General features: G+C 35.7%; 1 protein-coding gene across 1 annotated transcript; it reads right to left on the bottom strand.

The window, feature by feature from the left end:
• Positions 1–2,603: 2,603 nt before the first annotated feature.
• ctsk (cathepsin K) lies at positions 2,604–14,403 on the bottom strand. Its single transcript, XM_007578858.2, has 8 exons — positions 14,268–14,403; positions 13,043–13,166; positions 10,421–10,543; positions 8,418–8,570; positions 4,743–4,961; positions 3,853–4,018; positions 3,232–3,340; positions 2,604–3,017 (listed from the first exon to the last, which is right to left on the bottom strand). The coding sequence occupies exons 2-8, from the start codon at positions 13,163–13,165 to the stop codon at positions 2,918–2,920; spliced, it is 993 nt and encodes a 330-aa protein (XP_007578920.1). The 5' UTR covers position 13,166; positions 14,268–14,403; the 3' UTR covers positions 2,604–2,917.
• Positions 14,404–15,392: the final 989 nt, after the last annotated feature.

Below are 15,392 nucleotides of genomic sequence, written 5' to 3'. Positions count from 1 at the left end.
CTCTTTCGAAACAGAAAGCTGAGCAACAAGGTAAGTATAGACCAAATCTAACAACCCCATAACTAAACCGAAGAAAAGAGACTCTAAGTGGCAGAGCTGGGAAAAACAAAAAACAGGTGCAATTCTTTCAAAACTTACATTTAGTCATATTTTAATGAATTACAATGAGGTTCGTATGCCAGATCAAAGCACATTTTAATAATGACCTTTGAGCAGTTCTTATACATACTTTTCATGTAAATGATTTCTGTTTTAAATTTTTTTTTATATAGTTAATCTGATGTAATATTCTAATAGTTATTGCACTTTACTTTCATCAACTGAAAAATAGTATTTTGATGTAAAATATGTGTGGAGTTAATCTATATAACGTATTATGTTTTAGTACCATTTAGTGAAGATTTATTCAGTATATCATGCTATTTGTGTCAAACTATATTCACATTTCAAGCCCTTAGAGAAAACATGCCTCCAAGTCTTTCCTCCTTCTTCTTCAATTATGTTTTTTTTTCAAGCAGTCACACCTTCTTGTAATATTTTAAAGTGGCTCTTTAGACAACCTGCTGTTTAAATATATTTCAAAATACTGTTGAAATTTGAGTAGGAAACTTTGCAAGAGCAGTTTGCACAGATAGAATTGGCTAAAATATGTCTGAACAGGTGCAGAAGTCTCATTGGAAGTCATTTGGAAATTATCATTACAGATCACACTTGTAAATTAATCCTGAGTGTCATGAAAGGGACTTGTAAATAATAATAATAATAATAATAATAATAATAATAATAATAATAATAATAATAATAATAAAATGTTGTTAATAAAGGTTGTGCAAGAAATTATTAAGTTGTATGTATTATAATTTTTGTCCTGCTTTATTAGTTATTTTTTAAATGATTCTGTTGAACAACAATTTTATTGAATTTTATTGGTTAATTTGCAGTAATTTTTTATTAGTGCGGAGTTGGAAATAAAACTTTTGCCAGTTTCAAGTTATTTCTGTGACAATTGTAGGTTTGTTGGTCATTAACAGAGAAATATTAACAATTTTTATCCTCCTGTGTTATTTATTCATTTATTTTAGAATTGCTTTAGAGTACCTATGTTTGTTATATCTGGTTATTTTATGTTTTTTCTTCTCCATTTAGTTTTTTTTCTAAATCTAAACACAATGAACATTTTGTTGCAACAACAAAAGGTCAAGAAGGTCTCTAAAAATACTCTGAAGGGCAGCAAAGACTTTTTGATAATCCAGCCAACATTCAGCTCCAACTGGAGCGGTCTCTGGACCAAAGTGTGGAGGTCAAGTTGAAAATCTGACTTCAAAGAGTTATGGATGAGAGGTCAAGAGTTCACAGTGGTTCCTGGAGGTCAGTGACAGCGTGAACTATGAGGAGGAATCCATGAAAGGGTCTTGAACATCGAAGAAGTGCAGAATACAGAATCACAAATGCTGTTATTTATCAACACATTCATGAGCCACACTTTATTGTAACTTTTTGAAACAAACAATGTCATATTATTTCTATTTTGGTAATTTTTTTTGGTCAGAATATTTTAAATGAGAGTTTTATACAGTCCAAACCAATTCAACTAGAATTTAATGTTCAAGTTAATCTGCAAAACACAATGTTTTGTTATAAAGACTGCAAGTTACAGTACAATAATAAACTATGTTTATGTTGTTCTGTTGTTGGAGTATTTTGAAGACAAATACGGTCAGAAGAGGTCAACGTTTCAATATTTATTTTCATTAATGTTAATTGTTTTTTATGCACATATGTATTACTACAGTAAGACATTTATAAGACCTTCTTGCTTTTGCACCGGCAGCCTGGCACTAGAGTCCAGGTATTTCTAAGAACAATATGGTCAAAGTAAAGATATGAGTTCCTGTTTGAAGCCAGTGATGCATGATATCCGCTTTCACCAATTGTAATTCTGCTCTCAATATGAAATTCCATATTTAAAATGTCAACAAATATGTTAGTTCTCTCATTTTTGTTTATTGATGATGTTTGACTTATTTTGCTGCAAAGGGGAGACTGCTTCATGGCATGACAAATAATAATATATTCTGAAAACAATGCAACATCTATAAGTGTTTTATGCCTACAAACTGCAACTCAGGACTTTGTCAGGACTTTGTGAAACATTTTTAGGGAGCTTTGTTCAAAGACAACTTGTTTTTGGTTGCTGTACCAAACAGGATGTCGAATATTAGGTCAAAACTGATGCAATACTGCAAATTCCACAGAGAAATGAAACTTTTGTTGATGAGTCAGGCAGCTATTTTATTTTTTATTTTATCAGATTTTTAAATTTGTTTTCAGATTATATATTATAGATACATTGGAAATAAATAAGGGTTTCAAAGAATTATCTTTCTTTTTACATCCTCCCAAATCTGTCATAGTTGGTGTGTTTATAGAGCTGAATACAGAAACCATTATTTCTTTATCTATATTTGGGTTCAGAGTTTAGCATGATAGAGTTTAGTTAACGTAAAAGGGGTCGTTTTTGTTTGGCAATTTGTGGATTATGTAAAAAGAAAAAAAGGGAATTTGAGGTTGAGCCAAAAAAGAAAGAGAATAAATAAACATGATTTCAGTTTCAAATTTAACATTTTATTCATCTTAATAGAAAACAACAACTTGCATTTGAATCATTAGAAAAGTGCTTGAACAGAGGAACAAAACACATGATCATGAGGAAAAAAAGAGCATTTATAGGAACTGATTCTCCAACCACAGGAAGGGAGGAACTTACACTGCCAGCAATGTTTTCATCTCCTGTCTTATTTTCACACAATGAATCAGAAAAACTCTGCAGCACAAACAAGTTTATATTGTGTTGTAGTGGTGTCTCAAAGTCCATGTAAGTTTTCCTTGTCCTCCCTTCTTTTCAACAGTCTTTTGTTCACATAATGGGGTAGCTGGCGAGGTTGGCGATGCCGCACAGGTTGCCACGGTTGCGTGCCATCAGGACGTAACCCTTGTTGCCCCAGGCCTCTCCCCAGCTGCCGTGACAACATAAAGAACAGCACATGTTGAAGATCACCAGGGGTGAAGCAGCATTTCAGTTTATCAGTTTGTCAGAAGAAAACATCGGCTGTCAGGCATCAAATCAGCGGCAGTCTTTTGTTCACATAAATGAAAGCTGCAAACAACGCAGCTTTCATTTAGTTGACACCAAGAGCCACCTGATGCCTTCCAGAAAGCCGAGGAGCCCACCTGTTCTTGACGATCCAGTACTTCTTTCCTTTGGAGTTCACACCGTAGCCAACTGCAAGCACGGCGTGATTGATGTCCTCTTTGTTGCAGTTGGGGTCGTGGTAAATGCCTGATGATGTCAGAGATGAGAGACACACAACCTTGAGCTGAAAGTCCACAAAACTTAGCAGTTTCTAAAAATATATATTTAATCTCTCTTTTAATTTATAAGATATAAAATATTCCTGGCGTGAGTTCAGTTTTCTCTCCCTCCTAAATCAATGATCTACATTAGCAAGACTACCTTTAAAGACCCTAAATTTAAGAAGACAAGTAAGTACTTAAATTAGGTTTTAATAAAATAAATATTTTCTCAAGAAATTACAGACTTCAGAAGTCTTTTTGCTGAACTCTTAGTTAAAAAACATCTAGTCAGCAGTAGGCTCTACTAAGGATTCTAAGTAGCTTCAGGTAAAATGTGGAATACGTTTTCATCATGAAGGAATATAAAGCATAAACTCTAAAATCCACATTTCACACTGATTCAAGTGTGAAGTCTAACTGTTGTTTTTTTTTGTTTCTTTACTTTCAAAACCTTAAAACTTTTATTGAAGTCATGTGAAGGTGTAATCTGTCACTGACCTCGATGGTAGAACTGGAAGGATGGCTGCGTGGCGTCGATGCCCACAGACACTGGGCCCACTTTGAAGAGCGCCACTGCCAGCGCACGCTCATCACCTTTTGGCACCTCCTTGTAGCCTTTGCACTGGGCTGCCATGCCGGATGAGTTATAACGACAGGACTGGTCCTGCAGACGCAGCAAAAGATGAGAAAAGTCTGAACAGGTTTGTTGGAATTTTAACATTGAGAAAAACTGCATCTTTGTTTTTGTTAAAACTAGAGCTCAAAAGAATGTAAAAAAGAAGCTAAAACCTAAAAAGAAACTTGGATGGAATAGAATGTCTTCCTGATGATTTTTGAACACATTGTGCTATTACATTCAAATGCCCATTTCACATGACCTGACTGATCACATTCCTACAGCTGAAACAATGAACTTTCTCGTAAACAGAAGAGGAAACATTTTTTTTTTTTTTTGTGGGAATGTTTCTACCTCATCACTTCTGCTGAGTCACATCTTGGTCATACTTTAACCCGTGTTTTACTGAAAAAATGTCTACTTTCTTTATTAATGACATTGTGACACGTGAGCTGATCAACACACCATGTCTAAAAGGCAAAAGGAGAAGTGGTGATTTTTACAGTTTCATGCTGTGGTTGAAGCTAACACCTAGAAGCTCTCAGAATTCTTTCCCTTTTTGTTGAACTATTCAAAACCACCAAAATAAGGGTTTCAAAAACTAAGATAAAGATCAATAAAGTGAGGTTTTCAACTAAATCCATCCAAAGGTTGCTCATAGGCCCTCAGGGATTTAGAAGATGTATGGACAAAATCTGAATCTCACTTTGCTTTTACAACAAACACATAAAGACTATACAAAAGGTAAAGCTTTAATAAATGAGTTTCTCACCTCTCCGACATATGGGTAGACTTCCTCAGAGTCAATACCTCCATTCTGCTGCACATAGTTGAAGGCGTTGGTCATGTATCCGCCTCCACAGCCGTCGTTTTCCGTGACGCAGTCCACCAAGTTCTGAGGGCTGAGGTCGATGAGCTTACCCATCTTCTTGGCCAACTGGCCCTCAAGTGCCCCGGCAGAACTGAAGGCCCAGCAGGAGCCACAGGAGCCCTGTCAGGAAGGACATAACCGAGAGCCAAGGTTTAATTAGTGCTATAGAAGTAGTTATACCATCTACTGTTCAGAATAATATTATTTAGCAATAACAACGAGCAAATTTAAAAATTCAAAATCTTATTATTGTAAAGTCAGCTGAATCAAACACTTCCAGTGCAAGGAATGTTTTATAAAGTAGTGGTTGCAATATACTGTCTGAACGCTGGAGGGCAGAGTTTGTTGAGAATAAATTTGACTTCAGACGGAATAGAGTCTTAGTGAGACTCTGTGTTTCTGTGGCATCTTTTGTGCATCGTTAAGTGCATGTCTGTGGTACGTATCTAACAATGAAACAGATTTAAGTATGTACTTTATGGTTGGAACTCAGAATTTTGAGAAACAAATGCTTAACCCAGGCAACTAAAAACTCAAAGGAATAATACTGCTTGAAGTGACTCCACACAAAATTGTAAATTTCCACTAATTATTTGACCATGAATTTTTAAACAGCTTCTCCTCTACACATAGATCTTTATAACAAGCTAGTGCTCTCTATAAAAGATTTACAGATGTGCAACCAGATTAATTTAGAGCCCTGATCATCTGTTTGATCTCGGGGAAAATTAAAATCGGTTACAATCAAACAAAATATTAGGACATAATAACCGAGTAGCATACAATCTGCTGAGGGTGAGACATCAGCAGAGCTGTTAGTATGCAGAGGCTGCTGCCATGATGTTGAATAATTCATGAATAACAGGAAGAAAAGGAGACGCTTAGATCAACCTATTTATGTAGTGTCTGCAGGTATGAAACTCAACCACAAGGGGGCGATACAACAATGACATTTGTGGGCAGTAAGACTTCGATGTGAAACTCTTGAAATGAGTTATATCCTACAAGTTAGGATGGATATGTTTGAATCAAAACAGCAAATTAATAAAAAGCAGATACCAAAAATAATCTTAAAGTTAAACATTAAGTTATTTATTTCCCCTAACAATAAGCAAGACAGGAGATTCATAAGTTTGTCATTTTTGTAATTTTGACATCTCCATGTGTAAAATAAAATTGTTTTCTACAAACACGAAGGACGAGACATGTTTATACATTTCATAGATTTCTAGAAAAAAAAAAAAGTAAGCTGAAAATTAATCTTCATTTAACATTATTTTAAGAAAACAACATTCCATCCCAGAGGACTTTTGTAATCCGTAAGCATCAAAGAGAAAATGTTGAGCCAGCTGTGGGCTCAGCGTGTCTCTACCAGCTCTGATGTTCATTAGGTAACATAACATTGTTCTGAACCTGATCTGCCTGTTAGCAGGAATCACAAATGTAAACCAGATTTCACTATGCTTAGTCCACTTCCTGTTCTGCAGGACAACAGTTTGCATAAATAACCCCAGAGTGTTCAATTCACTCATGATGACTAATTACATTTTATAATCACAGCCTGGTCTTTGTTTCTGAAATCCATTAGCAGTGAACACTGCTAATGCTTTTTTCCCTGTTACGTGACTGGGCTCTTACTGCGATAATTGCTTTATCCATTATGTTTAGAGTAAATGAAGCTTATATTTTGAAAAATGTATTTCCAGGTATTTCTGAGGGAATTAAATATACTCTTCACTTTCACATCAGTTTCAGTATTTCAAAGCTGAAAAACTGCTGTTGTCTAGACATCACTCCAGCCTGCTGATTGGTGGTTTTTTAAATGACTTTAGGGCTTTTTCATTGCAAGCAACATCTGTCCTACCTCCAATATTATTCTCTCTACATTTAGTTACAAGTAATTATTTGAAGTTTTCTCACTTTGCATTTCTATTTTTTTTACATGCAACCTCATGAGTTGCTGCCATTATTAATTATTTGCACCAATTGTGTTTCTTTCTTAACTTTCTTCCAATAAAAGCTTGGGAACTTTGTTCTCAATGCTTTTGAAACATTTGCGATCACGTTTTATGTAAAAACATACCCATCGTCATAATTTTTTCATTTCAGATACCTAGAAACATGCTTGTTGCTATGAAAGTCACGAAGCACTTACAAACACGTAGTTTTCACCAGATGAGCACCTTGAACATTGATGTTTGGTGATTTATAATCAAACCTTTTCTGTCTACGGTCTGCATACCTGACAAAGGCGCAGCAGGTGCATTTCTGCGTCCTCACATGCCTTCAGCGTTTGATCACATGGAAGGTATGTGTTGTTATTCTTTTGGTGCTCACATGCTTTTTGTTGTTCATCATATTTACCAGAATGCCAACTGTACTTCCCCATTTTATATCTGTCTATGCTACTGCACTGCAATGTCTCTGCCAACTATTTAGTCGACCAACACCTTCACTTGGTTGCCTTTAGTGTCACGATCCACTTTAATTAAGGCACAGTGAATCTGTATTTTCTTCCACAGTCTAACAGAAGATAAATGCATCCATTTGTGATTCAAGTGCATCTCCTTGTCTATTGCCCTGTTCCACCATTTAAACTTGTAGTAACGGAAGACAGCACAGATATTTCATTTTGATCATTGTTACATTGGTTTATACTGTCATGGTCAATGACGGATATTAAGATTCATTTCCTCATGATGTGGAAACAGTGCCCAAGTACGGATTCTCTTCCAGCAAGTTTATGGAAAGTATCCCATCGTACTGGTCAGGGCATTGGTCTCTTGTAGGTTTATAAAGCTAGACAGTGTGACCCTCCTCTGAAACTGCGAAGAACTGTGAAAAACAGGGGAATCTCAATTAAAGGCTTAAGAAGCCAGGAGTTGGATCTTAGCATTTACCCTTCCACCCAGCAGATTGATCGAAATGTTACTTTTTACATTTGATTTTTTTCATGGCTTAAGGCTAATAAAATGTAAAGGCTAAAGCCATAAGTTTGCTCAAAGTGGACGCCCACATATCTTGTAACTTCACAGGTCAAAGGTTCTCAGATGAAATCCAAGTTAGACCTTTTAGTCTTTGGATGTTTTCTTTATTTTGACTAGGTTTTTTTATTGATGGATTAAGACATCATCCACTTTGTCCAAGTGAAGAAAGTGAAGAAAGAGCAAAATAAGCTCTTGATTTTCCCACCTGTTCTCTCATTGTCCAAGTATATCCATACAAAGGGTAATTAATGACCACAAATCTCCCTAAAATTAAAAATTATATGGGTTTATGCATTGGTCCTATAATTAGTGAACAGTACAGGGTGTCCAATGACAGCTGGGACATGCTCAAGCAATATTATCCATTTTAAAAAGCAGAGCAATTATGGAGTCTTTCTTCAAAATGCCATATTTCCATATTTAGTTTCTTTTATTTTTAATTATCAATCTTTTGTAGCTTTAAATATTTACTCAGATAGACTCTTTGTGGTCCTTAAAACACAGAAAGTGTGGTCCTTCTTTGGAAATAACTTCCAGAGTAAAAGAAGTCGATCTGAAAGAGAATCGTTATTTTTTTTGTTTTTCTGACCTGATTTTTAACCGAGGTCACCATGCCCTTCTTCCGGTAGTCAACGGATTTGGGAAGCTTGGACACGGACTCATCAAATGCCATGGTGAAGCTGCGCTCATGATCCATCGGGACCAGTAGGCCAGTCATTTTCTCTGCCACTTCCTCAGATGTCTGCAGGAACACAAAAATGCCTAATTGTTACATTATTCATGTTTCAAAGGTAAAAGTGCCACAGATGACACTTAATCAAAGAGTGTCTCTCAAAGTGTTAGTTTTTATAACCAGGGAAAGAAAGGTTGCAGTTGATCAGACTCAAGCATTTTACTGTCCCATCTCAAAAATAAATGGTTTCTCTGTATATGAAATAATATATAATAAGAAAAATGTTTAAGGACTTAAACTTAATAATAGCACAGGGATTCATTTTAAGATTTATGCCAAGGACAAGTGAACAGAGATATGAGAGACAGAGGAATGGATTCAGCAAGGTGACAGAGGATGAAAAGGAATTTATAAAGAGATGGCTTAACACAGGTTACCATGAAATGAAATGTCATTTTTCTCAAGACCAATGTCGAAACAAGATAAAACCCAAGAGTGTGTAAAGGGAATTAAAAGGGGAAAAAAAAGAACAGCACGGGGGATATTATGTGATTTCTGGTTTTGTATTTGGCTGTCATAACACACAGCTGGTAACTTGGTATTCAGTGATTATGTTTTCCTTTCATTCGTATCGGTTTTATGCTGAGATTTCAGCCCAGCTCGGTCTAAAAACAGGCAGGAGGAAGGAACACAGCCATCTGTTGAGCTCCTTCATTTAATTTAATGTCTTCTAGTCAAAATGAAAATATGAAGGCATCGTTCATTTACAGCCACCTGTTTAAACAAGAACATAAATGAGTCCTTAATCTAGAATGTGGATGTACATGATTTCCCTCCAACAAATGAGTCCAAAGTCTGGCATGCTGCACTTAATGAACTAACGTTTGAAATCTTTACCATAATTTTATGGTTTCAAGTAAAAAAAAAAATGTCCTACACCACCTTTCTATGACTCTAATATTGCAACATAATTAGTTTCATCTAAAATTAAGCCAATCTGCAAAATCTTTATTTATTTCTTTTTTTGACATGACAAATTAATTGACATGAATGAATTTCAAAATGTACAATATAAATTACAAAATATGCCAGAGTTAACCATACAGCCTAGTTTTCAGCTATAGTGCCATCAGGTCAATATACATACAGTACACTTAAACACAATACAAGCAATCTAACATTTTTTTTATAAAAAAAAGAATAAAAATAATACTAAATGAATAAAAAAAATACTTTTTATTTAAAAACAAGCAAACATGAATGCCTCAGCTTTGAGTGTTTTCTAATTCTGCAGCGAAGACCAGATAATTACCTGACCCTTTCTCATACTACACTAAGGACTGATCGAGATTCACTCCCCTGTGCATGCTAAAGGCTTGGAGTGGCTCCAAATGATTAGTCCAACATACAGTTTGATTAATTTGGCTAATAATTAATTAGTCACTTGGAGAGACTCATATAATGAGTTTAGATGGCTAAAGTTTCAGCCCAAGATGGTGTGATGGTCACTAGACAAAAAAAATTAGAGTGACATCACTGCAGAAGTAGCAGGAAACTGTAGTTTTCATGTTAACTTCTTTCTTCTAAAGACTTTAATCAGTAGGTTGCATCTAGTGTGGCGGGTCTATTGTAATGGACCGAGCCTAAAATGTGGTGCATAAAAAAGAATGTGTTCTAACAATAACAAGAACACTAAAAGTCATAGAATTGTTGGAAATACAGTTCTGGATTTAAAAAAATGCAGACGGTGGTGCATCACATATAACCACAAAAAGGAGAAAAGAAGATTAAATATGTATGTTTTTCTAATAAAACACTGGAAGAAAAAAATATATACAATTTATTGAGATGTGCATGTGTAATGTACTTTAACCTAACTCTACATAGATGGAGAAAGAATCAACATAGCATTAGCATACCATGTCTCCCAGGTGGTTCATCTCCAGCTCGTAGGAGTGCATGCCCAGTGCTGCTTCCTGGTTGTGAGCCTCAATCATTCGCATATTCTTTTCCCAGATGGCTCTGCGGATCCCTTCTTCATCCTGAGTCAAACAAAGACAGCTTTCAGGTCCTGATGTCAGTTCAAAAGGCAAAACTGCACTCATCATCTGCAGCCTCATAAAGAAATTCCTTTTAAAGCATCATTTTCTCCTGAGTTCTTAGTTTTTCAAGCATTATTATAAGACATCTTTAAAATGCTTATTGGCATAAAACAGTATCAACTTAAGTTTTCATCAAGTAATTACATTTTAGTGTGAACTTTCACATTTGAAAAAATGAAATGAGTTTATTTAAGCTTTACTGTTAATAAAATCAGAAGTGAAAACCATATTTTAGTAATAAAGAAAAATGTAGCAAAGCGAGCTAAGTTATGAAGGACTATATCACAATAGATGTACACATTCTCATTTTTCAAGACTGAATAGCAGCTAACATATAACACCTGCAGGCTGTGAATCCATTACTTGGTGTTTCATAAAACCAGCAACCAGGCTGTGTCTGGGAGAGAGATGTTCTGTGAAATGCTGACCTACATACAGCGAGCGCTGTTTGTCATTGCTACATATGGAAATGGTAACACAAATAATACTTTACGTTTTGTTTCGAACAATGTATGTAAGGAAATAAAAAACATTTCTAACCCTTCTTCAACTCTTGCAAACAAGAGCCAATTAATTTTGCTGCAGATGTATTTTCTTAGAAGTAAAAAAAAGGGTAGTGTAAAAAATGATAGAAGAAAAAAGATTACATTTGTTATTTCCCATCTGTATAAAGACCTGACAGCTGATGCAAACCAAACTGGGCAAACAGGGCAAATTTCATTATAATTAGCATACTGAACAGAAGAAAAAAGCTTGGCTGTATTGCAGCCTAATTTCATTAATTGGGACAATTTAACCAGTGATTTACCCAGTAATTTTCTTTTAAACTTTGTTTTATTCAGAATTAGTCAATTTATTATGTAAAAACTCCATATTTACAGTTAGCCATATGTCTGAGGGACCAAATGTACCCAACAGGCTTTGGGCTGTGGTGCAGCTGCTAAACATCACTTTTCTCTCTGCTTAGGGATTTTGAAAAGGTGATGATGAGGAATTGGAGACACTGACTGAAGAGCAAACTCACCAGTTAAGCTGTCAGGTTTTCACCAACCTCTCTGACTCTTGTTTATGAGGAAAATGGACAACAAATGTGCTGGTGCAGCCCAATGAAATTCATTTTACATGACTTTTTTCAACTACATAATGTGATATGCTTTAATGTGGAGACTGAACTTCAGTAAATAACATTCCTGTAGGAACAGTTTGGACAAACTGTAGAAGTAAAGAACTGATTTTGAGGATGTTTTCAAGGAATGCTAATTAAAAACATTAAATATTAATCTGTCTACAACATAAAATATCTGTGTCTGCATAACATCAGCTAAAGTAGTATAAAAGTCACGCTCATATTCTCTACAGAAAAACAAGACTGAGTGGCACAGCAAACATGTATCTTCACACTCGAATACAGTGTGGATGCTAACACACTCTACAGCTGCAGAGAGCTGACCTCTAGCCGGAGGTGAAGCACAAACAGGGATGACAGATGCTCTGCAAACACTGTCGAAATACATTTGGAGTCAGCTCTGGTTTAACACCAACTAACTCATATTCTCTTCCATCTTCACAGCCAAGAACTCAAAAATAATTTTAAAAAATTCAATGGGACAGAGGAGTGAAAATTTAGCAGAACAGACAGATTTTAAAAAAGGGGAGCAGAAAATAAGTCAGAGGTGATGGAGGTTTCCTCTGTTGGGAATTTCTGACTCTTGCTCTTATGCTTCACCATCAGAGTCAAGATGACCCAAATTAATAAAAGCTATTCTGTAAATGGGCTAATTGGATTTTCCCTCATGATTTCAGCTGATGGAAGAATAATTATTATGAATCTAAAATGATTGGGATTTTTATCTGGCAAAGATGACACATGTTACTAACTTGTTTCTTGTCTTTTGTCATTCTCTAAGTCATTTCTGAATGCAGTGGCTGGAATAAAAAATAAAGCGATCAGAATAGTCAATTCTCACTCTGCATGTCCTCTTTTACTGCTGATTCTTTTTGTTTCAAACAAACATCACTGGTCTTACATTCCTCACTTCCCCAGAAGACTTTTTTCTTTTTTTCAGCACTTACAGCCAGGAATTGTTGTCTACCCCATTTAAACGCCACAAGTCAGTTATTATTAATGAACAAAGGCGTCCTGTGGTGAATAAGCATTCTCTATTAGAATTGTTTTATAAATACTCCAATCCACATTACTGGCCGAGAGGAAAAACTTGATTGTGTTGTCAACAGTAAAAGGTTAGTATTGATATAATTTTAATAAATTATATTTTTGGTAATACATGGACCCAAAGAGGTTGCAGTGGGGTGCTCATGCCACCCCCCACAAGATGCCTCCCTGGGTGATTGTCCATTTCACCCATATCAGAAACTACCACTGGCTTCAGAGGCAGATAAGCATTGTGTGATATGGAGTTTGTTTTAGCAGCCGCTCACCAAACCATTGTACTCTCTCTGATGTGTAGTCTTCCATTGCTCCCACTGAGCGTCCAGAAAGGTTTCATCCATGTGGCTCAGTGCTGAGACAGCCAGCAGCAACACACACACACACGACAACATCCTGAAAGTAAAAAAAAAAAAAAATCACAATAATACAATAATAATCACACCCAGATTTAACACCCAAGTGCTTTTTGGCCAGTTGGTGTTATTTTATCCCATTATTTGGCAATAAATGTATTTGCAATTATAATTTACTTAATTCATTGCATCGGTGAAGAACGGTAACTGTTTGAGTAAAACAAAAAGCCTCCAACCATCACCTGGGTATTTTCCCAAATTTTTTCTGGCTTCAATTTCCGGGTCTCAGTCATGTGCTGATGACTAAACAGTGAACAATGTGCAAGTGCATAAACTTTTTTTCTGTTAGGAAAACTTTATACAAGCTGTGGGTGAAAGCAGCCTGAGCAGCCTCAAGTAAGTAGACAAGTAACTTTAAAAGAAAAACAACATTCTCTCCTTGATTATATATCGAATAGGCACAACAAAAGGACAAAGAATCCAACTCATGATGTGGAAAATAAAGCTTGTTTTTTCACCAACATTTATTTATCTTAAAGACTTCTCAGCACTTCCAGCTCTCTGCTTTCACTTCATCAAATCTCTTTTTTATGAAACTGCACATCTAATCTGCATTTGTTCACAGTTTCCAGTTAAAGGCCAGCGACTTTCTGGGGCTTTTATTCTAAATAGCAGGAACCAGCTTGTTTCCTTTTGTTTTGAAGAAGTGCATGGCTCTACATTGTCTGCTTCCTACACACATTGATTATATATGCAGAGCTATAGCTTCACCTTTGTGGTGATCTGATAGAGAGCTTTGCCTAAAAACCAAATGTGCATTTAATTACCGTTGTGGGCGCTGCGTTTCTGCATGAGTCACACAGATAGTCCTCTCGAGGGTTCTTTTATGTCGTAGAAATTAACTTATTTCACATGGATTATTTATATGGTGAAATATACAATGTTTAGCTGCAATGGAGAGAACTAAGTTTAGCTTCGTTTCACACCAGAGCCTGTTTTACTACACCAGCCGGTCAGCTTTGAGTAGGTTACAAAACATCTGTGCGTTCAGATTGCTTAAAGCCTGTTCTGACACGAGCCCTGCTCGACACAAAGGCTTGACAAAAGTAAACATGAGTAGATCCATGATAAGCAGACTTACCTCGGGCTAAGAAGTCTGAAAAGTTTCAAGAAGTCTTCTTGGTGTGAAGTTCTGTGCCTGTGTAGCTAAAGTAGGTCACTGTGCGAGTTTATATTGGCAGGATTTTAAGGAAGTAAAATGGGAACTCCATGTCTGGGGAGGAGTTTTTTTTCTCTGTTTTTCCATACAGGGAAGCTACATCTGGTTTTCCTGAAAGAGCAGGGTGATGTCAAGTTTCAAGTTACACAGGAATGTCCAAAGCTTTATAAAGACGACTGAATTGCTGCAAATTCTGTGTTGCTGCATGAAAAGCTAATGAATACCATTAAATTACATTAATATTACTTATCCTTGTCCTAATGAGAACATATAATTAGGGAATTTGTGACTATAAAGGGCAATAATCTAACTGATTGAGGAAATGGGTCAGATCATGCAAGTATTTTGAGCTTGTAATGAAATATAATTTATTTTTGTGGCTTTTATGACAAGTTCCACCACTAAAAATACAGTCTTTCAAGTTCTACTATATTGACAGAAATAATCACAAAAGGACTATTTTTTTTTTCCATTTTGAGTCAGAAGCTCAAATTTCAAAGCTTCTGGTTATAAAATGAACTGAAATGTGTCAGAACTCAGTGGGAAAGTTCTGACACCGCCAAACTCAACACATCAAATAATCTGTCCAAACTCCTGCGACGCATGTTACTACACCGGAAGTACTACAGCTTGTAGTGCTGACAGCTGTTTCCCTGCGATAACTATTCGAGGTGAATTTAGAAGGATGAAAAATATTTTTTTATTACAAATTTTCAAATTTTATCATAGAGCAGTTCAGAGAATGAACAAATTTACTATGCTAAGAAAATCTGCATCATTTCAGATTCAGACTCTAAAGTTTGACCAAGAACATTAGCACTTTATCAAATATGAAGGTCTTTACATTGAAGGTTTCTGTTTGTTATTTTAAATTGGATATTTTTATGTGTAAGCAGTGTATGCTGAAATAACCTTTGATGAAAGGAAATAAAGCAGTGTCCATCCTGAACACAATGCTTGCCAAAGATTGGAAAAATATACATGCTGGTATTTCATTTTATGTTTATTTATCAACAGTCAAATTTGAACCTTATTTCAGACAAATCA

Source organism: Poecilia formosa, unplaced genomic scaffold (genome assembly GCF_000485575.1).
Source record: "Poecilia formosa unplaced genomic scaffold, Poecilia_formosa-5.1.2 Scaffold495, whole genome shotgun sequence".
In the NCBI taxonomy this organism is placed as follows: domain Eukaryota; kingdom Metazoa; phylum Chordata; class Actinopteri; order Cyprinodontiformes; family Poeciliidae; genus Poecilia; species Poecilia formosa.
This window is presented reverse-complemented; position numbering and strand designations above follow the sequence as displayed.

Excerpts from the sequence above, each read along its gene's own strand:
- ctsk (XM_007578858.2), bottom strand. The coding sequence starts at position 13,165 with ATGTTGTCGTGTGTGTGTGTGTTGCTGCTGGCTGTCTCAGCACTGAGC. Across the intron at positions 8,571-10,420 it reads TGAACCACCTGGGAGACATG|ACATCTGAGGAAGTGGCAGA; the intron begins GTATGCTAATGC and ends GTGTTCCTGCAG. Across the intron at positions 3,341-3,852 it reads CTTCCAGTTCTACCATCGAG|GCATTTACCACGACCCCAAC; the intron begins GTCAGTGACAGA and ends TGACATCATCAG.